The 22546-nt window shown below is 40.5% G+C and overlaps 2 protein-coding genes across 13 annotated transcripts in view; one reads left to right on the plus strand and one right to left on the minus strand.

The window, feature by feature from the left end:
• Positions 1 to 6556, plus strand: part of DOCK7 (dedicator of cytokinesis 7) — a 268792-nt gene extending 262236 nt beyond the window's left edge. For 8 of the 9 annotated variants that reach the window (XM_070078382.2, XM_089300543.1, XM_089300544.1 and 5 more), the window contains 2 exons: positions 1945 to 2112; positions 5594 to 6556. In XM_070078382.2, the coding sequence (XP_069934483.1) occupies positions 1945 to 2112; positions 5594 to 5636 (211 nt within the window). In that variant the 3' untranslated portion in view covers positions 5637 to 6556. The remainder of the gene's footprint in view (positions 1 to 1944; positions 2113 to 5593) is intronic. The other variant, XR_016210986.1, reaches the window with a different exon arrangement.
• A 1300-nt stretch (positions 6557 to 7856) lies between these two features.
• On the minus strand, positions 7857 to 21508 carry USP1 (ubiquitin specific peptidase 1). 4 transcript variants are annotated; one of them, XM_008265152.5, is made up of 9 exons: positions 21008 to 21508; positions 17458 to 17696; positions 16147 to 16267; positions 15370 to 15474; positions 14715 to 14875; positions 12970 to 13661; positions 12061 to 12231; positions 10943 to 11144; positions 7857 to 9586 (listed from the first exon to the last, which is right to left on the minus strand). In XM_008265152.5, exons 2-9 carry the CDS (start codon positions 17625 to 17627, stop codon positions 8851 to 8853), a joined length of 2358 nt encoding a protein of 785 aa, XP_008263374.2. In that variant the 5' UTR covers positions 17628 to 17696; positions 21008 to 21508; the 3' UTR covers positions 7857 to 8850. The 4 variants fall into 4 exon arrangements, with proteins under 4 accessions (XP_008263374.2, XP_008263373.2, XP_089156676.1 ...); XM_008265151.5 differs by lacking the exon at positions 21008 to 21508 and adding an exon at positions 20506 to 20644; XM_089300550.1 differs by lacking the exon at positions 21008 to 21508 and adding an exon at positions 20120 to 20221.
• Between the last annotated feature and the right edge of the window lie 1038 nt (positions 21509 to 22546).

The raw sequence follows: 22546 nt of genomic DNA on the forward strand, positions 1-22546 counted from the left end.
TCTGTCTCTCTCTCTCACTGTCTGTAACTCTACCTGTCAAATAAATGAATAAATAATCTAAAGTTGCTTACTCTTCAATTTCCTAACATAAGCATTTAAGGCTATGCATTTCCCACTAAGCATCACTTCAGCTGTATCCCACAAGAGATGGAAGGCAGAGAGAGAGAGAGATCTTTCATCTACTCGTTCACTTCTCAAATGGCTGCAACAGCCTGGGCTAGACCAGGCCAGTGCCAGGAGCCAGGAACTCCATCTGGGTCTCCCACATAGATGGCAGGGACTCAAGTACTTGAGCCATCACCTACTGCGTCCCAGGTCCACTAGCAGGAAGCTGAATTGGAAATGGAGCAGCCAGGACATGAACTGGCATTCCAGTGAAGGATGTGGTCATTGCAAGTGAGTTTGATTCGCTGCACCACAGTACCAGCCCCTATATATTGGTTTTTAAATATTTTTTCTTCCTTCAGGTGTTCAGGTCCAGATTCTTTTTTAAGATAGTTGAATAACTTGGATAAAGAATTGTTATCAAGATCTGTTCATTTAAGAAACATTTGACAACGGAAGGCTTTTCTATCTCTTCCTCTCTGTCTGTAACTCTACCTCTCAAATAAATAAATAATTAAAAAAAAAATTTGAACACAAAGCACTGTGCCAGATGCCATTAGTACAACTTAAGTATGGTTACAGCCCAGTGGGGATGTGAAAAAAAATAGCTTCAGAGCTGGCGCCATGGCTCAATAGGCTAATCCTCCGCCTTGCAGCACCGGCACACCGGGTTCTAGTCCTGGTCAGGGCACCGGATTCTGTCCCGGTTGCTCCTCTTCCAGGCCAGCTCTCTGCTGTGGCCCGGGAAGGCAGTGGAGGATAGCCCAAGTGCTTGGGCCTTGCACCCGCATGGGAGACCAGGATAAGCACCTGGCTCCTGCCTTCGGATCAGCGTGATGTGTTGGCCGCAGCACAGCGGCCATTGGAGGGTGAACCAACGGCAAAAGGAAGACCTTTCTCTCTGTCTCTCTCTCTCACTGTCCACTCTGCCTGTCAAAAATTTAAAAAAAATAAAATAAATAGCTTCTTTTTTTTTTCAAGATTTATTTATTTATTTGAAAATCAGAGCTACACGAGAGAAGGAGAGGCAGAGAGAGAGAGAGAGGGAGGTCTTCCATCCAATGGTTCACTCCCCAATTGGCCGCAACGGCCAGAGCTACGCCGATCTGAAGCCAGGAGCCTCTTCTGGTCTCCCATGCGCGTGCAGGGGCCCAAGGGCTTGGGCCATCTTGTGCTGCTTTTCTAGGCCATAGCAGAGAGCTGGATAGGAAGTGGAGCAGCCGGGACTTGAACCGGCACCCATATTGGATGCCGGCACCGCAGGCAGTGGCTTTAACTGCTAAGCCACAGTGCCAGCCCCATGGCTTCTGATTTGACATTAAAAATGCATAATTTTAGGAGCCAGCATTGTGGCACAGCAGGTTAACCTGTCACCTATGACGCCAGCATACCATATAGGCACCAGTTCAAGTCCCAGCTGCTCCACTTCCAATCCAGCTCTCTGCTGATGTGGCTGGGAAAGCAGCAGAAGATGACTGAAGTGCTTGGACACCTAGCACCCACATGGGAGGACTCCAGATGTAGTTCCAGGCTCCTACATTTGGCCTGGCCCAGCCCTGGCTGCTGGAGCCATCTGGGGAGTGAACCAGAAGATGGGAGATCTGTCTCTCCCTCTCTATATATAACACCGTGTTTCAAATACATAAATCTTTCTTAAAAATGCGTAATTTTCAATTTAACGAAAATCAAACTATTAGATGTTTAAGGAATTCATTTGATCATCTGTTCCCTGCCTTAGACCTAAAACATAAAGAATATCTTCACCATGAGAAAATGGTGTGTGTCAGAAGTCCACAGATTGTGCCAAAAGAAACTTTTAATTACATACTTTTTCCCTAGGTGTGAAGATGCCTTAAGGAAAAATAAGAGCTTAATTGGGCCAGATCAGAAGGAGTATCAGAGGGAACTAGAGAGAAACTATCATCGTCTTAAAGAGGCCCTGCAACCACTGATAAACAGAAAGATCCCTCAGTTATATAAGGCAGTGTTGCCTGTCACTTGCCACAGGTATGCTTAGTTTTTGTTGTTTTTTCCTCTTACTGTGGAGCTCTTTAGAAACATGAAATCTGCTTGAATTATCTGTTTTAATAGTGTATTAACCTAACTTTCCTTATTTATGGGTTTCAGATATAGCCCCTGAAATCTAACGAGTTTGACTAGTGTGAGCCTTTCATCACCTGTACATTGAATCAGTCTGCGAGATAAAATTCAGTTCAAGAATTATAAGGTTGTGTTAAGCACTCTTACTGACTGGGACCCCACATTTAAGTCTGGTCTCCTAAAAGTATTGCTTTTAAAGTCCTGTCAGACTTTGTGGTAGGATTCACTAGAATGTTTCCATGTCCCTCAGCCTTGATAGTAAATAGTATCCAGCATGTTCTTCTAAGTATGTATTAACAAGTAACATCATTGAGTATCAAACAGCCTTCAAACTTTTTCTGCACTTTTAACTGTTGACAAATTAGAAATGGAAGTAACTTGGAATTTTCTCAAACAGAAGCCTAGTTCTACTTGAGCCAGTAATTGAATTATTTAGTAGATCCCTGTTGTGTAGTGGATGACGGTATTTACCCTGAAGAGGCTATTGCAGAGATGGAATGGAATTACAGATGGAAGGGTCCTAGACAGCTCCTCTTTCGGCACCTGAAATCCGGAAAGGACTCAGTAACTCCTAACAGTAAACTGCCCTTTTTTTTTTTTTTTTTTTTTTTTTTTGACAGGTAGAGTGGACAGTGAGAGAGAGAGACAGAGAGAAAGGTCCTCCTTTCCGTTGGTTCACCCTCCAATGGCTGCCGCGGCCAGCGCACTGTGGCCGGCGCACCGCGCTGATCCGATGGCAGGAGCCAGGTGCTTCTCCTGGTCTCCCATGGGGTGCAGGGCCCAAGCACCTGGGCCATCCTCCACTGCACTCCCTGGCCACAGCAGAGAGCTGGCCTGGAAGAGGGGCAACCGGGACAGAATCCGGCGCCCCGACTGGGACTAGAACCCGGTGTGCCGGCGCCGCAAGGTGGAGGATTAGCCTAGTGAGCCGTGGCGCCGGCCTTTTTTTAACTTTTGAAAGCAAATTCACATACAACTATTGAATTATTGTGACAGTGATAATTTTACCACCCTTTCCTAACAGTAAAGCTATTAAAGTACAATTATTGGATAAATTAATATCTGGAGGGTCTCAGTGAAGTTGCTTACATGAAAACAGTGTGAATGCTTGAGACTTTACTGTGGAAGAAAGTTAAACTGTTTAACCCATCTGGGGATTAGTCCCTGTTAGCAGGGCCTAATATTTATCTCTAGACCTACAAAAAAATCACTTGTTCACGTATTCATTCAGAAAAATGTCATACTAAGTGCCTGCTGTATGCCATCTCCCCCACAGAGAGCATATAAACCTTCTGGCTCTCTTCCGGAACACAGGGAGATCAGAGACCCAGCATGCTTTCCCTGACAAAACTTTGCTTCCATCACCCTATACTGATGTGACACCCTAAAAGGAGGTCCCCTCTCATGGTAGCCACCTCCCCCCCTCCATTTGTGGTTCCCTCTTCAATCTTTTTGCAGTTTCATCCTGTTGCCTCCACTCATCTTGTCTCTACTACTGCTATTTTCCAAGTTTTTATATTCAAAGCTCAATGTAGTCTCTTTGTAACTGGCCTCTCATGGTTCAGTTTTAATGGCAGGAAAATTAAAAACTAACTTAAGGATAAAGGAAATACCTTAAGAGATATTTCAAGAATATCATCCCCTTCACTCTTCAAAATTCACAAAATAAAAATTTTTAACTTTGCTGACTTATAAATCTGGAATATTAAGACAATGGTTCTCCAAGTGTGAATGGGACCAATGAGGGAGAAGGGATTCTTAAGAACTTTTCAGATTTTTGTGGTCATTGTCCTTTTTCTCATTCTGAAGTTTTCTGGATTACATGGAATGTGATACTCTAAGATTGAATACAGAAGCAACTGTTATTTATAGTAACATGTAATGGGTTCTCTTGGAGAATATTACTTTAAATTTTTCTTACTATCACAGTACTTCAAAAAGTTCATGATAAGTGGGAGAAAAGATAAACTTGTTATGGTGCAAATATCTTGAAATCCATATACAATACATATTTTCCACAAACTTTCCAAAGAACCCTCCAGTGCCTGGAACAAAATAAAACTCTTTTAATCCCATTTTTCTATATTCTTTTTTGTTTGTTTGTTTTTGTTTTTGGACAGGCAGAGTAGACAGTGAGAGAGAGAGAGAGAGAGAAAGGTCTTCCTTTTGCCGTTGGTTCACCCTCCAATGGCCACCACGGCTGGCGCGCTGTAGCCGGTGAACCGCACTGATCCGATGGCAGCAGCCAGGTGCTTCTCCTGGTCTCCCATGGGTGCAGGGCCCAAGCACTTGGGCCATCCTCCACTGCACTCCCTGGCCACAGCAGAGAGCTGGCCTGGAAGAGGGGCAACTGGGACAGAATCCAGCGCCCCGACCGGGACTAGAACCCGGTGTGCCGGCGCCACTAGGTGGAGGATTAGCCTATTGAGCCGCAGCGCCAGCCTATATTCTTTTGACATTAACCTTGTATAACCCACAAGATTCCTGGGGCCCTCATTAATTTGTGTGCATGCGTATGACGTTTTTCCTCCCTGGAAGGTTTTTAAAATTTGTTTGAGAGGCAGAGAAACAGGAAGACAGATGAGAGAGCAAGCCACTAATGGTTAGGGGCCAAAGCCAGGAGCCCAGAACTTAATCCAGCTCTCCCACGTGAGTGGTAAGAACATAATTACTAAATAATCTTTAAGAATGTAAAAGGACTTGAGACAAAGTTCAAGAAGTTTAAGACTTAAAATTTAGGGGCCAGCGCTGTGGCATAGTAGGCAGCTGTCCCACATGGGCACCCGTTTGTGTCCTGGCTGCTCCTCTTCTAATCCAGCTCTGTTTATAGCCTGGGAAAGCAGAGGAAGATGGCCCAAATGCTTGGGCCTGTTACCTGAATGGGAGACCCGGAAGCAGCTCATGGCTTTGGATCGGCTCAGCTCCAGGCATTGTGGCCATTTGGAGAATGAACCAATGCATGGAAGACCTTTCTGTCTCTTCCTCTCTGTGTAACTCAAAATAAACCTCTCAAAATAAATAAATAAATCTTTAACAAAAGAAAAATTTAGAAAACACCTGCTTTGCCATTTAATAACCACAAATCTTCTCCTGAAGTTTCTCGTTAATACTTAAATGTTTGTCTTATTTATCACAGTACCTGAAGCACACATTGGACAAATGAATAAATGACCAATAGATTTGCCAGAGTGGTTACTATGCTTCTAATCTGTAGAGAAAAATGTAGGCCAAAATATACAAATGTAAAGCAGAGTATGTAGGATGAGCATCTAACTTGAAAGAACTGGTGGCAAAACTGGTGAAATCCAGCAGAGAGGTATGTACAACATTTTAAACGCATATGTAGAAATTACTTTCTTATATCTGTGCCCTCTCGTTTTTTTCCCAGAGATTCCTTCAGCCGAATGAGCCTTCGCAAAATGGATCTCTAAAATAAATGCACTGTTTCATTCATATGAAAAGAGCCATGTATTCAACATTGAACCTGAAAAGTTCAACGATCTATTGAAAAATGACTTAGGATGTACTTCTGAAAATTACAGCATTAAGTCATTGAAGAATGCCAAAACAGTATCAAATGTAGACTGTTAAAAGTTTGAGAATCATGGCTGTAGTTTCTACTGTTCTGGTAACATACTGTTATCTCTTTTTTTGACATTTTAATGACACAAAAGGTACACTATACATTTACTGTTATTTATATCATAGCTAATGTTTATTTACTTTTAAGTTCATATTTTTTAATTTATATTACCATTTATAGATTCATTTTGGTACCATTTTAAATGTAGTAATGCTTATTTTAAAGGTACTATTAAATATGTGAATGTTTACACTAATTTTACTGAGTGAGACTTAAAACTTTTCTTTACTGACAAAGGCAGACAGTTAAGAGCAGATTCAAGAACTAGTTCTAAAACTAGCAAAAAACTTGCAGGCACTTCATGGGCCCAAAGAACAGCCCCAAATTAAGTGAGTTAATGAGAGAGGATAGGTAGTAGTAATGGTTTTGTGAAGTCTTAAAAATTAGTTTCTAAACTATTTTGCATTGATTCCAAAAAAAGGAATTTGACATTTTGAAAATGTTTATTCTGGTGCAGTTAGTCTTGAAAGCCATGCATATGAGGGATGTTCAAAAAGTTCACAGAAAATGAGCATTAGAAAAACCTGTGGATTTCAAAGTGTTTCCACCAAAATAAACTTTTTAATTCTATTTTCCATGAACTTTTAATACTGACTTTACCTGATAAAACTTCTATAAATGATTAAATACTGGAATAGTTAATACCAAGTGACAGGAGCTTAATATTTATGATTCAGTTTTGTGATAATAAAATCTTTATGAATTTCATGTCTTCTGGCAGCTGAAACAAGTGATTCCTGTGTTTCAAATTAAACAAGCCAAGGTACTTTCTGACTTTTGTATGGATTTTACAAAACTCTTGTAAAAAATTAGTTGCTTGAGTCAAAATTAACTAATTCATTTAACATATGAAAAAGTAATGTAGAAAACAGTTTGAGAAATTAGCATTTCAGTTATTTGGCAATTTTTTCCACAGTACATATTAGTAATTTCTGGAAGTATTTTAAATATTTTTTGAGTCGGATTACTGCTTTGTAGTATGACACCTATGTTTCTACTGAAGTTATATAAATCACTTAATAACTGTTCAGATTTAATACACTGCCTTCATTCTACAGTTGCTGTAAAAAACGAGTTCAAAAATGTCTGAGCATGTAGGTGATGCTAGTATACTCTGATGCACCCCTCTCACTCATACTTAGGAACATGCAGTATTATCTCAAATTCCTTATCTTAGCAACCCAAAGACTGAATGAATCACAACAGGGTTTATCAGATCAACGTATGTTGTTGGACCAAAAAGAGTTGAGAAGTCAGAGGGCATAACTTCAAAAATCTATATTGGGGAAAGAAGAGACAAATGACCAGAAGGAGGCAATGAGTGGAGAAAAGAAACTTTTTTGAGGGAGGGAGAGGTAAACCTTAGGTCACTTCTCTTTAGGTACTTGTAGTTAGAACTTTGGACTGTTTCACACAAATCTCAGTGACAAGATCAAGGATTAAAGACATACAATGATTTAATTATCTTGAAATACCCAATTCTCTGACTTCAGTCAGAACTCTTATAAACACAATGGTATGATGCAAAACACATCCTAACTTCTTACATCAGTTTTCTTAAAACACAAACTTTCTCACATCAGGAATTTGTGTTAGTTCTTAACATTGGCTATCTTTTGAGGTCCAGGTTCTATCCTAGACCTACTCTATCAGAAGCTTACAGACAGTGCACAGGGTTGTCTCTCTTTAAAAGTTCCATTAATCACTGTAAATGCAGTAAAGGGGAAGAAGTACCATGACTTTATAGAAGAAAGTCACTAATTTACTAGTTGACCAGCAACTCTTATTTGTTGAAATAGAACATTTAGCAGTGTTACTCCAACAGTCTTTATATTTATTGTTCAGAATAATTTTTAAGAAAACCTTAGTAACAAGAATGTCCTTTAACAAGACATAAGATCATTGATCATCTGCTAAAAATGAAGATTTAACCAAGTTTTTATATGTGCCCAAAGCATAAGTTCTCCAGTTGTGGATTCCATTAAATAATGTCTATATAAAGGACAACTAGGATGCGACAACTTTTATTATAAACCTCTTAAGTATGACAACTTGGATGGACTAAGCACAATTTCTTCTCTTTGAAAAGTTCTTCACCTCCAGTCAAAAAGTACTGAATATTACCAAGGTAATTGTGCATGTTTATTCTCTTTTCTATACAGATATATCTAAACATACACATACATGTTTTTTTAAGAGAAATCAACTGTATTTATGATAGAAATAAGCAAGTAAAAAAATCCAAGTATTTGTATACATAGTTGTTAAGCAGTTTAAATTTTATTGACCTCCCAGTTTTAAAAAAAGTTAAATTTAAAGGTCACACCTCTAAGTCTGATGTACTATATACAGATCGTGCAGAATATGGGTATGAAGAGATACAAATGAGTCCATGCCCAAAAAGATTTACTAGAGTACAGGATCTTCATAAATACATATAAAATTCTTGAGAAGATAGAAGGGGACTGTCCAGGCTGAGACACTCCAAAATGATTCAAGGCACAATTATACACCATTGTGAATACACACATTCTAGACTTTGTGCCTCTGACACAGCCATCAAAGATTTGATTTCATGACTGATATCAAACTAAATGAGCTGAATGAGATTCTGCTTCTTAAATGAAAACCACAGGACCTATAAAACATGTAGATAATTAACTCCGAAATATGGAGGATACAAATACAAGCACTTTATTTTAAAAAGCAAACAAAAGATCCGTGTAAATCCAAAAGTGTTTAAATGCTTCCATTTTGGATAATTTCAGTTAAGAATCTATTTAACTTTGTTCCCAGAAGCTAATGCATCACTAGTCTCTACTAAGGAAAATGAATCCTAAAAATTAACATGGTTTTCAGTAATTCAAATTTCACTATATAAAAACCTAGAGAGACCAATATCCAATAGCTTCGAAAGAAAAGCCAAGACTCTTTGATGTAATCAACTTTACCAATGTTTGTCCAGGTCTGTTTAATATATATACAAGGAAAATATGTTCACTCTATAATTTCTTATAAAATAGCAAGTAAGGAGTAGATGTAGGAGATGTAGAAGGGGAAAGAGAATTCAAAAAGTCTTTTTCTTCAGTAACTTTCACTTCAGAATCATCAAAAAGCAACCATTTCCCCTCATACTCCTTTAAGCTTTGTACTACATATGAAATTTTGTTCTCAAATCCATTCATGTTAACGCCTGTTTGGTCACTGGAGTCCTTGTTTCTATCAGACTCATGGGTCCCATTAGTACTGTTAGTCTCAGAATTTCTATTTTCAGTAAATGCTGTACTGGCCACCTTATCAGGATTAGATGCTTTGTTGTACAGCTCATAATCTGCTTTGCTCTTTTGTCCTCCAAGAAGTCCAATAGCTTCTACATTCTTTTTGTTCAAAACTTTACTTGGCTGTGTATTTCCACCGACTCTAATCGACACTTCTTCTTCATCATAATTTTCAACCACACCCTTTGCTTCCTCATCATTCAGTGGTTCTTGCTTACCTATTTCACACATTTGGTCAACCACAAAATTTCCCTTATCTAGTTCTAAACTGTTAAGGTCAGTGACTTTAACAGAAGCAGTATAATGCCCACTACTGATTGTAATGCCACTATGCATCACAACTGCAAATAATCCATAGCTGTCGTTAGTTGGCTTTGTGCTCCATTCTTCTAGTGATAGTTTAAGAGGCGTCAATAAAGGCGTGTTGATCTTCGAAAGTCCACCACCGTAACAATCAAACCTTTGGGAGGAAAAGAAACAAGGTTTCCTGCAGTTCCAAATTACATGTTTATTTATTCATTTTTATTTATTTAAAAGGCAGAGTGACAGACAAAAACAGAGAGAGAAAATATGGGTTATTTTCCATCTGCTGATTCACTCCCCAAATGCCCACAATAGCTAAGTATAGGCTAGGCTGAAGTCAGGAACCAAAAACTTCATCCAGGTCTCCCACATGAGTGGCAAAGGATTAAAGTACTTGAGCCATAGGTGGACTCAACCCCACTGTGATGTGGGATAGGACTCCCAAGCAGCAGTGGCTTAAGCTAATGAGCCACAATGCCTACTTCTATTTTGAATTCAAAATTTTACACCCCATGTGAAAAGTTTAAATGAACCCTTAGTATTTAGATGCTCATATGAATACCTTCAAAAGTAGAGAAGACTTAAATTCTGAAATATATATACAAACAAATATTTTTAAATAAGTGTTATATTTATTTAGGTGTCTCTGGATTGTCTTTCCCTTTTATTTCCTTAAATTATATTACAGTTAGTTGCAATTTCCAGCTCTGCTCCCAATTCCAGCTTCCTCCTAATGTGCATCCTAGGAAGCAGCAGGCAATGGCTGAAATAGTTTTGTCCCTAGCACCCACACAGGAGACTCGGATTGAGTTTCAGGCTTCTGCTTTCAGCCTGGCTCAGTCCCAGCTGCTATGAGCATTTAGAGTGAAGCAGCAGATGGAAGGGAGACAGACATGTCTCCCTCTCTCTCAAACAATATTATTATCAAAAAAATAGAATTTTTTAAAAGACTATCATTTTATAACATAATAAAGGGTATAAAATTTACTGGGAAGTTCTCATGGTAACTTCAAACAAGTCAGAATGTACAAAGTAGTAATATCTAGAATGACATACATAACAGAAAAAGACTATCCAAAATGTAATTCACATTTTTATACTTGTGTTTTAAATCACTTTTAGACCTTTGAATTCTAAACTACAGAAAAAAATTTTCCAAGACTACTTTGGTTTCCTAGCTTACCTAGAAACTGCAAAGAATTCTGCCTTTCTGCCCTTCAAAAAAAAAAAATATATATATATATATACAAGATTTATTACCAGCTTTAATCAGTTTTTGAATTCTAAGAATGAAACTGAAAGATATAAAGAAACATATCTTAATAGAATATGTATTCATACCAAAAGGATTTAAACTGATGCATTTTTACAGGGAAGCTATTTAATAAAAAAAACTCTTCAAAGGCAGTCTTTATGAATTCACTTCCGTACTTTTGTATTCCTACTATTACAGTATTATAACAAAGCTTCTATAGTTTATTTTCTTCATATAGCTTTTATTTATAATACTCACTCCAAGCCACTAGCAGCAAAGCACTTCAAATGAATAGTTATAACTTCAGGCATTTTGTCAAACAGAAGACTTCGTTCGGCTTCAGTGTAATGATGGCAATTCTCACAGAAATATTTATCTTCTCCTACAATCCTCTCCACTGAAGCAAATTGTGAAATTGCCCATCTCAAGGTCTTCATTTCTGTTTTTGGCTCTGGAGAAACTACAAAGATAATCTTTTCACTCACAAATCCCTGAGACATTTGGAAGTTAAGTCACAAAGTTGTATGTACAGAGTTAGTATTCAGAGATTATACTTTCAGGAACTTTTATAAGCTTATCCCCAATAGTGTACATGTGCTCTTTAAATATTTATATTTAGTCAACAAAAAAATTTTAAGTGATAGAGACAGGCTACCTCATTAAAAGTATGATACACTGAGGCAAAGATTAGGCTTAAGACAGAATGGTTTAGCCAGTCTTTAGTATCTGACAGGTAAACTCATCTCCTGATTATTTCTCATGACATTTCTATCCTTTTTGTGATTTACATGAGACACAACAGTGTACTGTGTTCAAAATAACCTTTATAGCTCTGTAATATTCTGTTCCTCCCAAATTATTAACCATTTTGTTTTTCTATTCCAACACACTTCATGAAAACAAAGACGCCACAATTTTCTAAATGCTGAATAATTTTTTTTTTTTTTTGACAGGCAGAGTTAGACAGTGAGAGAGACAGACAGAAAGGTCTTCTTTTTTCGTTGGTTCACCCCCAAAGTGGCTGCTACAGCATGCGGGTGCAAGGCCCAAGCACCTGGGCCATCCTCCACTGCACTCGCAGGCCACAGCAGAGAGCTGGACTGGAAGAGGAGCAACCGGGACAGAATCCGGCGCCCCGACCGGGACTAGAACCTGGGGTGCCAGCGCCGCAGGTGGAGGATTAGCCAGGTGAGCTGCGGTGCCAGCCTAAATGCTGAGTCTTGACAGTGAGACTTGATAAGCAAAAGATTGTATGTTAGCTCAAGGACATTAAGAGTCAGCTTTTCCCTCCCCAATCACGTTAAGCTACAATGAGACTGCAGCTGTCAAGAAAAGTAACTATTCCATCCTCCATAAAAGAATCCAATTTTGCTTACTTTCAGAACTCTCCTCTACTTTGGAAAGCTCATCTTCCTGTACTGGCACACTGATGTCCTGAAAATCTTCTCTTCTTTCTGTTAAACTTTCACACTCCAAACAACGAGTCCTTAACACCAGTTGGCCTTGAAATAATTTCTCTACTAGCTCAAAACCAATTTGCTCTGCACCTGAAATGAAAATAGGAAAAGTTAAATCTATACAGATTGGTTATTTTGGCTATAGTGAAAAACTAATCTGCCACTTAAATAGAGCATATCATGAATAAGAACCCTATTTTCATTCCTAAACTTACTGACACTGAGATAACATGTTAATGAAACATAAATTCCCTTTAAAGACGCTTGTTAGTATGAATTACTATAGATATTTTGTTCCCAGAATAAGGATGGCACTTTTGATGAAATGACTAATAATATTAATACTACACATTTTCTCTGAAATAAGCAGATCTTAAAACCATGTAGCCAAATTCAAATTAGGCATAACTTCTTGTGCTTTCTACTTTAAAAATTTCATTCATTCGTTTATGCTAAATACTGCATAGACAATAGGAAAAGACAGTCTTTCTACTCAAATGTACTTAACTTCCCAAATTAATATTACATATGTAATAATTTGAACAAAAGGTCTTCAGGGGTCATGAGAAAAAACTATTTGTGGATTTTAATTTTTTTGCACCAAAGTAAACTTTTAAATTCCATTTTCCAGACTTTTTCAATTACCTTTGTGTATGTGTCTGTGTACACACAAACATCTAAGAACAATGCTAGAAAAATACCAGTTCACATTTAGTGTTAAATGTCTTTCTCATATAACAAAAATTTTAGCCATACAAATTATGCTGTGCATTATAATTCTGTAGCTATTAATATTCCTACCTATGAAAGTCTAAGAGTTATACTGACCTTTGTTTATAGGCTTAGCTTCATTAACATTTACAGGTTTAACCTTATTTTCTGGAGAGTCAAGACCACAAACATTAGTTGTGTTATCAGTTTCACACTTCCCCAAGTCCTCTTCAAGATCATATTCATTTTCTTGAAATTGTCCTTTGGATCCTTGGTTTGTTGTTATTTTTCCCAGACTACAGAATTTAGAAAGAATGCTGGGTTGCTTAGCTGAAGACTTTAACCAATTTATTTTTACTCTTGATTTCTTTTGTGAGGGTCTTGTACTATCATTTTCAGAAATACACTTCGGGATTATTTTAGAAGGAATCTCTAATGTATCACTTGTAGCTTTTCTCTTTGATCTAGTTTGTCTCTGGTTCTCTTCCAGTGACTGGTATTCCTTGGACACTTTAACTTTTTTCTTCATGTTACCAAATTCAGAGTCACTTTTCCTTTTACCATTTCCTTTTGGGAGCTTTTCTTTATAGTCCTCAGAATTCCTTATATTGTCAGTCTCAGTATTGTTCATATCACTCGTTTCCTCTTTCTGATGCAGTTTTTCTTCTACCTTAGTAGGTAATTCTGCCACATTTTTTACTTCTTCTTTTTTTAGTAGTTGGCATGTTTCTTGAATGTTTCCCAAAATACACTGTAATACTTCCTGTGCATCATGCTGTAGATATCCTTCATACATAGGGTTGAGTTCCCTATAAATAAAAATTTCCATTTCATCTATTCTAGTTTTGAAGGTACAGTACATAAAAGAAAACCTTGCATGTAGAAATGAATTCATTCATAGGGACATCAAATTACTTCATTTAAAAAAAATCTAAACCATTTACTCAGCTACTAATTTGAACTTCTAGCAATAAAAATAAAATGTACTGTTTTCACATTACCAACAGTTCTTTAATCCTTTTCATTAGAAACAGCTAATACTTGTTTAGTATTTACCATGTCAGACTTTATTCAAAACACTACATGTAAAAAATACACACACATACACACACACATATATAATCCTCATAATAATCCCATGAAGTAGGTACTATCATAAAGGGACCTAAACAGGCACATAAAAGTTAAATAACTTGCCCAAAATCACAGAGTTAAGACGCAGAGAGGATTCAAATTTGTTCTTGGCTACCAACCTACAATGTCTCTTAACAAAGGTACAGCAATGTAGTACATGTAGGCCTATTTCTAAACTAAATGATTCAATTTTTTTAAAAAAGTCCTATTAGTATGATATTTTAAATAAGGCTATTTTATCTATAAATTTTGTTTTTAATACCACAAAACAATCTAATCCAGTTGATTGATAACTCTAAGTACATGTAACTATAATATTTGGAATTTACAGCTCTTACACATTACACTTCTATTTTGAAATCTTGAGGATCACATTTGTTTGGGAATCCAGAAATTTTCAGATTTAAAAGGCAAAATGGCACATAAACAGCATATGAATCACCAGTATGAGCCAGGATTCTAATTCAACTTTATTTCTACAGAAAAATATATGAATAGTTACATTAGAGGTGAATATGATGAATAAAGACTATAAATAACCTCATACAATTTCAGATGTAATGAATTTAATATCAAATTTTTGAAAACATTCTCCGTTTTCACAGCCTCTGGGATACAAATAACTGTGGATCTAGAGTTTCCTTGCCCTTTATTCCTGACTCTTCACTCTCTTCCAAAGTTAGAAACAGTTTACATTGAAATCCTAAAATTGTTACTAGGGGTTATACCTGAGTGTGTTAAGCAGTCGCCTTGGTTGAGTAGCAAGTTCATCAGTATATTTCTCTGGGTTTAAGAGAAAACTAGCCTGGAGCTGTTCAACTGAAATGATTAAGGACTGTAAACTGCATATCAATTCATAACTTGCCAAAGAATCTTCTTTGCAATTTCCCTGTGAAGAAAGAAACACCCAAAACCAATTATTTTCTGTTCTGAACAAAGTACCTTCCCCCTTCTTTTTTGTTTCACTGAACAACACTGGCTTTTTTAAATTTCATTACAGCACTAATTTATGAATAAGACAAACTCTAAGAGGATTTTTTAGTTACTTTTTATGTGGATGGTAATCATTTTCAAATTATAGACATCAAAGATTTCTTTAAATATATCCACTTAAATTTTTTAAATGAATCTGAAAACAAAACTTTCTGATAAACAACTAGAAGACAGGAGAACACTCTTAAAAAGATAATCTAGTTACCTTATGACAATGAATAATTGCCTGAAATTCAGTTTTCAAAAAATTAACAGATATCTTTTGTCATCCTTCTCCCAAACCCTCTAGTATGTTACTTTATTTCTATACAAGTGAATTTCCATTAATCTAGCATTACTTTTTTGTTTGCTGTTTTGTTTGCTGTTTTACTTTTTTTTTTTTTTTTTTACCTTATCTCTCTGACTGGCTTCATCCTTTAGAGCTTCTTTCTTCCTTGAAATAATGTTAAATAAGTGCTTCACTCCAGATTTAAAACCAGGACAAAAATATAATACCTATAAAAAGTGAGATTGTCTAAATATTTACTGAACAATAATGTATCCCAAATCATTAAAAAACCACTTTCAGTGTATATTACCAAAAATTATGGGTCTAAACTTTTGTCTTCCCTCTACAAAACACTGAGCCTGGTTAGATACCACTAAGATGACAAGAGCACACAACGTAATAGCTATATAATTTCATGGAGTTAAAGATACATTATCATCATAGCACCAGGAAATCAGGCAGAGAAATTAAATGTCTTGACATCTACTTAACCCAGGTCTACTCATTTTACCTTTACCACCTTTATTTAGTATGTCACTTTCTGTTACACCAGAGAATGGTTTACTTACAATCAAAAGCAAATTCAGTACAGACAATGAAAGTCCTCCTGTAACCTGGAATTCTCAGAGACCTTAAATGTTGTATCACTCTTTGCATAACAGCAGGGATGGCGAACCTTTTTCCTGTCAAGGGTCATCTGGATATTTATAACATCATTTGTGGGCCTTATAAAATTATCAACTGGAAAATTAGCCTGCTATAGATTTACTGAATTTCAAGTCCTGCCTGCAATTGTCTTGCCAGGGCCAAAACCAAAATGATTTTGCATTTGCTAGATAGATGTTCCCCACCCCTGCCTTACAGTAAAATTTTATTATACAGCAAAATGGTCAGTTTACCTGAAGTATACTGTTAAGATAACAAGTATTGCCGAGATTATTCAGTCCCACAAACGGTAACAAGTTTTCTCTCTTCTCACAGTTTATAGGTGAGGACTGTGCTGCAGGCACAACTTGATCACTATTAAGCAAAGGGGAGAAAGGCAAAATGACTAGTTGTATCTCAAACAAAAGGGAAATATTATTTCATCTTTCCCCAAAAGTTGTATAATCTGAAGAATATATAGATTTTATTCAGATGACATTTTTAAGAAATCCACACAGACTCACAAATGGCTATATACCAACAAACAAAATTTAAAAACATTATTACACTCAATAAGCCTCAAAAAAATTCTCCTAGAATGTTAATACAGTTTTACAGAGCAGGAAGAGGAGAAACTGGTACTGTGATTTGCTTAGTCCACTGTGACAAAAATGTCACAGCTTAGCTCTAAATAGAAACCTGGGAATAACTTGGCTGTAACATTCAGGAGAGAAGGTTCTTAAGTCAGATTTTGCTAATAAAGATTAAGAGGAAAATGAGTCTCTGAAGAAAATTATTCCGCTATCCTTCACTTAGAAATAAGCTGTTCAAGTTTATCATTTTTACTTCACTTTAACCAAGCAAGGCCAAGTATTCTTGAATAGCTGCTCTAGCTATTACTACTCGAGTACCTCATTTATAAGCATGAATGCTGATAAAGGTTGACACATCATCTCTTCAACTGATGACTGATAGAAATTAGGAAATTATACATGGAACCAAATTCACTTTGGTCACCCAGCAGAGTGCTTATTTGTTGAACACGGAGTGTCAACTTCAGCTAGAGAAACCTTATGGAATAAAGTATTGTAGCATTCACTGAAGATACTGTTTTTTAAATACAGTTTGCAACTATATTCCTCCAACAGGTATATGAGTAGTTGTGACTGCATAGCTACAAGACTTGTTCAAATGTCAGGTAACTCTCAAGTTTCCTACACCCAAATATCCTAATTCCCTACCCTTCACACTTTTGTATTACACTACAAATAATGTTTAAACTCTGAATGATAACTTTAGTCCATAAATACTTCTACAAGTTAGTCTAAACAGCTTGAACACAATGTTAATGAGTAAACACTACAGATGTGAATACTGTGGGAAACCCCCAGTTGTCTTCTGTTCCTACTACATGCTGCTACACTTACATTCTAATGTGTATTTGTATGTATGTTAATGCCTGCGCCTCTGCGTACTACCAGGTCAGTCTGGAGGTATCAACCCAAGTTCACTACTTGATGCAGATTTTTTAAAGTACAGAAATAGACTTAAAGCAAAATACATACATTTCAGATCCTCTATATTCAGAAGCTTTTTCTTCACTTTCTTGAGAATCTGTAAAATCCAAGGCTCTCTTAGTTTCCTTTTTCTGAAAAAACTTCAAGGAAAGTCTGTTTTTCTTGGATGGACTACCTCTTGAAAGCCCATTACTTTCACTAGGTATGACACCAGGCATTTTCTCTTCAAATCCAAAGGAGTTGACAAGAATTAATATACGGAGGGCAGCTGTAATCACCAGTTATATCTATTAATCATAAAAGCAAAAGTTTCGTTAGTTCTCAGTTACAGGCAACAAAATCTTCAACTCTGAAAAATTTACCCAGGGAATGGTACAAATTAGAAATTCCTATTTGGAAACCTAATGCTTGACAACAGACTGTTTATTGCTAATGAGCTAGTCACATTATGCTTTAAAATCTCTTAAATAAGGGCACCTCAGAAAGTGTTTTTAGTAGACCTACAGTAAAGCAGTATCAAGGAATAAAAACAATTTTTCATTACATTCTATTCATTTTAAAAAGCTGATGAAGCACCTACCATGTCCAACACTGAATTAGCAAACAGGGATGAATAGAAAAGCAAAGTAGTTCTGGGCATTAACCAGTCCTCCCTTCCGTTCATATGAGTATATAAAATAAAGTCGCTAAAATGCTCTAAATATAACTCAAATACAAAAATACAGGTCTTGTATTCAGTTATATCTAAAAACTTCAAAGATAAAATGCATGCAAAGTGGAACGGTGGTGTAAAAAACTGTTTGCTGCACTTTTGTATATCCTTTTTCTACTACTTTTTCTAACTTTTTAAAGCTATTTTTTAAAAGTGCCCTAAGTAGGAAAATAGATGATTTGCTTTCCCTTTTGCAGCCTTTCTTTTTAAAGTAAAACTTTCAGATGAAATACGGCAATATTTGTGGTAGTTGTATATTTCACTGGAAAATCTGGGGGGAAATCTGATTGGAGCACTTCCGTAAAATTACTTAGAACCTAAAAAACCGAGCTATGAGTTTCAAATGTAAACACAGAGGAGTAAGATGAGCTACGCGAAGTCCACTCAAATTCCATTTCACTCAACTGACGCTGATCTAGGAATTCACAGCCCGAACCCAGCAGTGAAACCACTTTTCCTGGAAAGTCGACCAATCTCCCCAAGCTGTCTCCGGCTCAACTTACTCTTCTGGTCACCTAATGCTGGTGATGAACGATAAACCAGCCTGCGCTCTATCGTCTGGGATTCTCCAAATATTAGTGGTTCTCGTAAAAGGTATTTAAGAGCCAATTCTGATAAACGATAGACGCTGGATTCTAGGTGACAGAGCAGACCCAACAGGCAGCCGGAACAGCGGATCGGCTTCTTACACCAAACCAAACCAAACCTGGCCCCCTCAAAGCAAGGATCAAACACTGCACATGACCGAGAATACAACGCGTTACCGGGTGCTGCATCCTACCCGGGAGCGGCTGGGGGCGGGGAGGTTCTACTAAAACCGCTTCTGTAATTGTAAATCCACTAACGCAGAAAACAATGCCTCCGACAGTAAACATTCTCGAACAAATGACAGCACGAACACTCAGCCCTATCAGTTTCAAGTTCTTTCCTTTCTAAGATGACAGGACTCAATTCCTATTTTTCCAGAAGAAACGTAAAACAATCCCGAACATCTCCGCTGAAGTTTTAAGACACGTGGCGTTCTAAATACTGAGGAAACTATACATGAAAGAAAACGCGCGGTAAAATTTCGCAATTGCCGTCCGAAGGCAACGTCAGGGCAATCAGTACTGCTTCTCCCTATCGGGCTCCACGGGAGAGGAAACCGAGAAGGCGGCCGTGCCCTTCACACACCCCGGGGGCACGGTGGGGGCGGCTGGCGGCGCCGTGGCCCGCACCGCGCTCCGGCCCCGCGCCCGTGGAGCCGGCCTGTGTACGCCCAGCCCGCACCTGCCTCCCCGACTGCAAGAGCCGCCGCGGGGCCGCGGAGCCTCGGCCGGCAGCGCGGCGAGGGTGCAGGACCGAAACGAAACGGTCCGGGGTCTTGCCCGCAGCCCCACTACGCTGCCCGCGGAACTTGCCTCCACGCAGAGCACCAACCCCTTCTCAGGCCCTCCTCACCTGGCCATGGCCCAAACGCGGTCCGCGGCGCTGACGCCGGCGAGTCCAGCCGGGAAGAGTGTGGGTGCGGCAGGTGAGTCCCTGGCCCGAGCCCGCAGGGCCCCCGACCCAAGGAAAAGCTTGGCCGGTCGCCCTCCCCGCGGGGGAGTGACCATCCACTCACAAGGGCGGGAACCCGGGCCGCCGCTCGGTCCTGCCTGATGCCTGCGCCCACTACATGCCCGAAGCGGCGCCTGCCCGCGCCCGCCCCGGGTGCCAAAGAGCGCACCAAGCCGCGGTCCCGCTCGCCGAGCGCCTGAACCGCTAGGGTCTCCCCACTCCACCGCCGAGGGGAACTTGGCGCGTTTTCCTCAGTCTCAGGACCCCCGTGTGTTAGCCTCCGCCCGCGCCAGCACTGCGATTGAAGGTGGCGTCCTTCGAAAATGCCGGTCCTCGCCTCCACGCTGCACAGACGCGAAACACCAGGGCCGCCCCGCGACCGCCCCTGGCCCCCGGCGCGCACGGGCTCCGGAACCAGCTGGAACGGTAGCTCCCCCAAGATCCTAACGGGTTCCGCACTTTCAAACACCGCAGGCACAGTCTCGGGCAGCTCGCGCGGGTCCTCGCTGAGGGCGCGCACTGGAGGCCTGGCTGGCGGGCTCGAGCCTCACACCCTTTTTTTTTTTTTTTTTTTTTTAACCATTCGTGCGCGCGAGTTACGAGTACGGGTCGGGAGACGGGACAGAGGCAAGATGGGCCGGGCCCCCTTCCTCAAGGAGGAGCCCTTAGGTGCTCAAATCCGCCAATCCGCGACGAAGCATCCCCAAAACCTCACCCCCTTCGCTGCCCAGGCAGAGCCAATCAGAAGTACCCAGACAAAAGCTAGCAAATGGGCGGGAGAAAGAAATCCAGCCAATACCAACAAAGAAGACAGAAAGGCTCGGGCCAATCCTTATGAGACTTACACCGAGTTCCTCAGGCGCGGCTCCCCGCCTCTCGCTCTCATTGGCGCTCGCGTGCGCGCTTTCGCGGCCGACTGTTAAGAGTCTAGCTGTGCGTAGTGTTGGCCCGAGGGACGCCGGCGAGGGCGCGGCTTCCGGAGCTAGGCCCTCCCCGCGAGCCCCGCCCTCCTTTCTTGCGTGAACGCTCGGGCGGGGTTACCAGGGAGACCGGCTACGGGAAATGGAGGCCGCGCCGCGTCCTGCTCCGTGCGTGGGCTTTCTGTCACGGGCAGCAGCCCCGGCCCCAGGGCCGTCTAGAGAAAACCAGCGCCGTCACGGAGGACGGCGGAGCCTCAGCAGAGTGCTTTAGGGCGAGGCTCCTTCCTCAGACGCCGATCGCCTCACGGTGTCCTCTCGAGCCCGACCCGCCGTGGGCCACACAGCGGTTCCGACCCGAGCCGCCGCTCGGAGGCTCAAAAGCAGCGAAGCAGGCGGCTCGGGTGCCCTTTTGTGTTTGTGTGCTTACCTGTGCGGCGCGACCTCGGCGCAAGTGCTGAAGTTAAGCAGGAGAGATTTAGTCCAAATCCGAATGTTTCGGTTCTGCTGTGTGCCCGGCATTTTTCAAAACGCTTAGGACTGTGGCCTGAATGAAATACGTTCCTTGCGCTAAAGGAGTTGTACATTCGAGAGGAGACAGACGTTAAACTAAAAATGGGCACACACGATGGAAGCGACAGCAGGGGCATGCCGTTTTAGGTGGCATATTCGGGAAAGCGCCCTGCAGTTGACGGCTGAGCAGAGCGAGCCCGGGAGGGACCCAAGGGGAAGAATGGTCCCGGCGGCAAGAACAGCAGATACAAAGTCCTGGACGCGTTTGGTGTTTTGCAGAGAGGTGAGGTAGCCAGGCTCCTGAGAGCGTGTGAGCCTGGGTGAGAAGACTACACGCAGGAGATGAGCGAAACCGGCTGGGCCCCCACGCAGCAGGCCGGGGTGGAAGGCGCTGGGTGGTGCTCAGCCGGCAGGGGCAGGATTTGTGAAACAGTCCCCCCCCCCCCCCCCCCGCCGCGGTGGACAGACCTTTGACCTTCAAGAATGCAAGCAGGAAGCTCCACTAGGGGGCTGATTTCGGTGGCCAAGGAGTAAACTGGTGACTTGTGATAAATGGAAGTGCTCAGAACGTGAGATTCAAGAGATTATACATACATATACGCACATGGATATACATATATCCATACATATAGACACATAGCCATATACATGACAGAGAAAGAGAAAGTCACTGCCCAGATCTTAACAGCAGCTGAGACTGGGTCAGGCCAAAGCTGGAAGCTCCGAACGCACCCAGATCTCTCGCTTGGCTGGAAGGGACTCAACTGCTGGAGCCATCACCTGCTGCCTCCCCAGGTGCCGCCGCAGCGGGAAACGGGAACAGGAGGCCAATGGAGAGGCAAAGACAGGCACTCTGAGATGGGGGGCAGACATCCCAGTTGGTGTCTTAACCATTAGGCCAAACGCCTCCACTATATTTGAAGTACAGCCAACCAGCTTCGTTGAGTGACCGGAAGCATGGTATGGTAAGAAAAAAGAGATCAAAGATGACAGTCCCCACCCCCCCCAAGCAACCAGATAATGTTTGGTTTTCTGTTATACTTTCCCTTACCAAGTTAATGAAAAAGATTTCCTCAGAAGATGGAAAAAAGAAATAAGTATGAGGGTACTTCAAAAAGTTCGTGGAAAATTGAAATTAAAAGATAAGTCCATTTTGTGCAGAAAAAGAAATCCATACATAATTTTTCATTATACACATTTTCCTTGACCTTTTGAAGACTTCTCATATGCATAGATTTAAGAAACTGTTTGCCCCATAGTAAACTTATCTTTTTTTAAAAAATCCATATTTGAAGGCAGAGAGAGAGCTTCCATCTGCTGGTTCACTCCCCAGGTGGTGGCAACAGCTGCAGCTAGTCCAGGCCGGAGCCAGGAGCCAGGAGCGCCACCTCAGTCTCCCACATGGGTGGCAGGGGCCGGAGCGCTTGGGCCATCTGCTGCTGCTTTACCAGGTATG

This window comes from Oryctolagus cuniculus, chromosome 7 (genome assembly GCF_051225735.1).
Source record: "Oryctolagus cuniculus isolate XC-2025 breed Fujian yellow rabbit chromosome 7, ASM5122573v1, whole genome shotgun sequence".
Lineage (NCBI taxonomy): Eukaryota > Metazoa > Chordata > Mammalia > Lagomorpha > Leporidae > Oryctolagus > Oryctolagus cuniculus.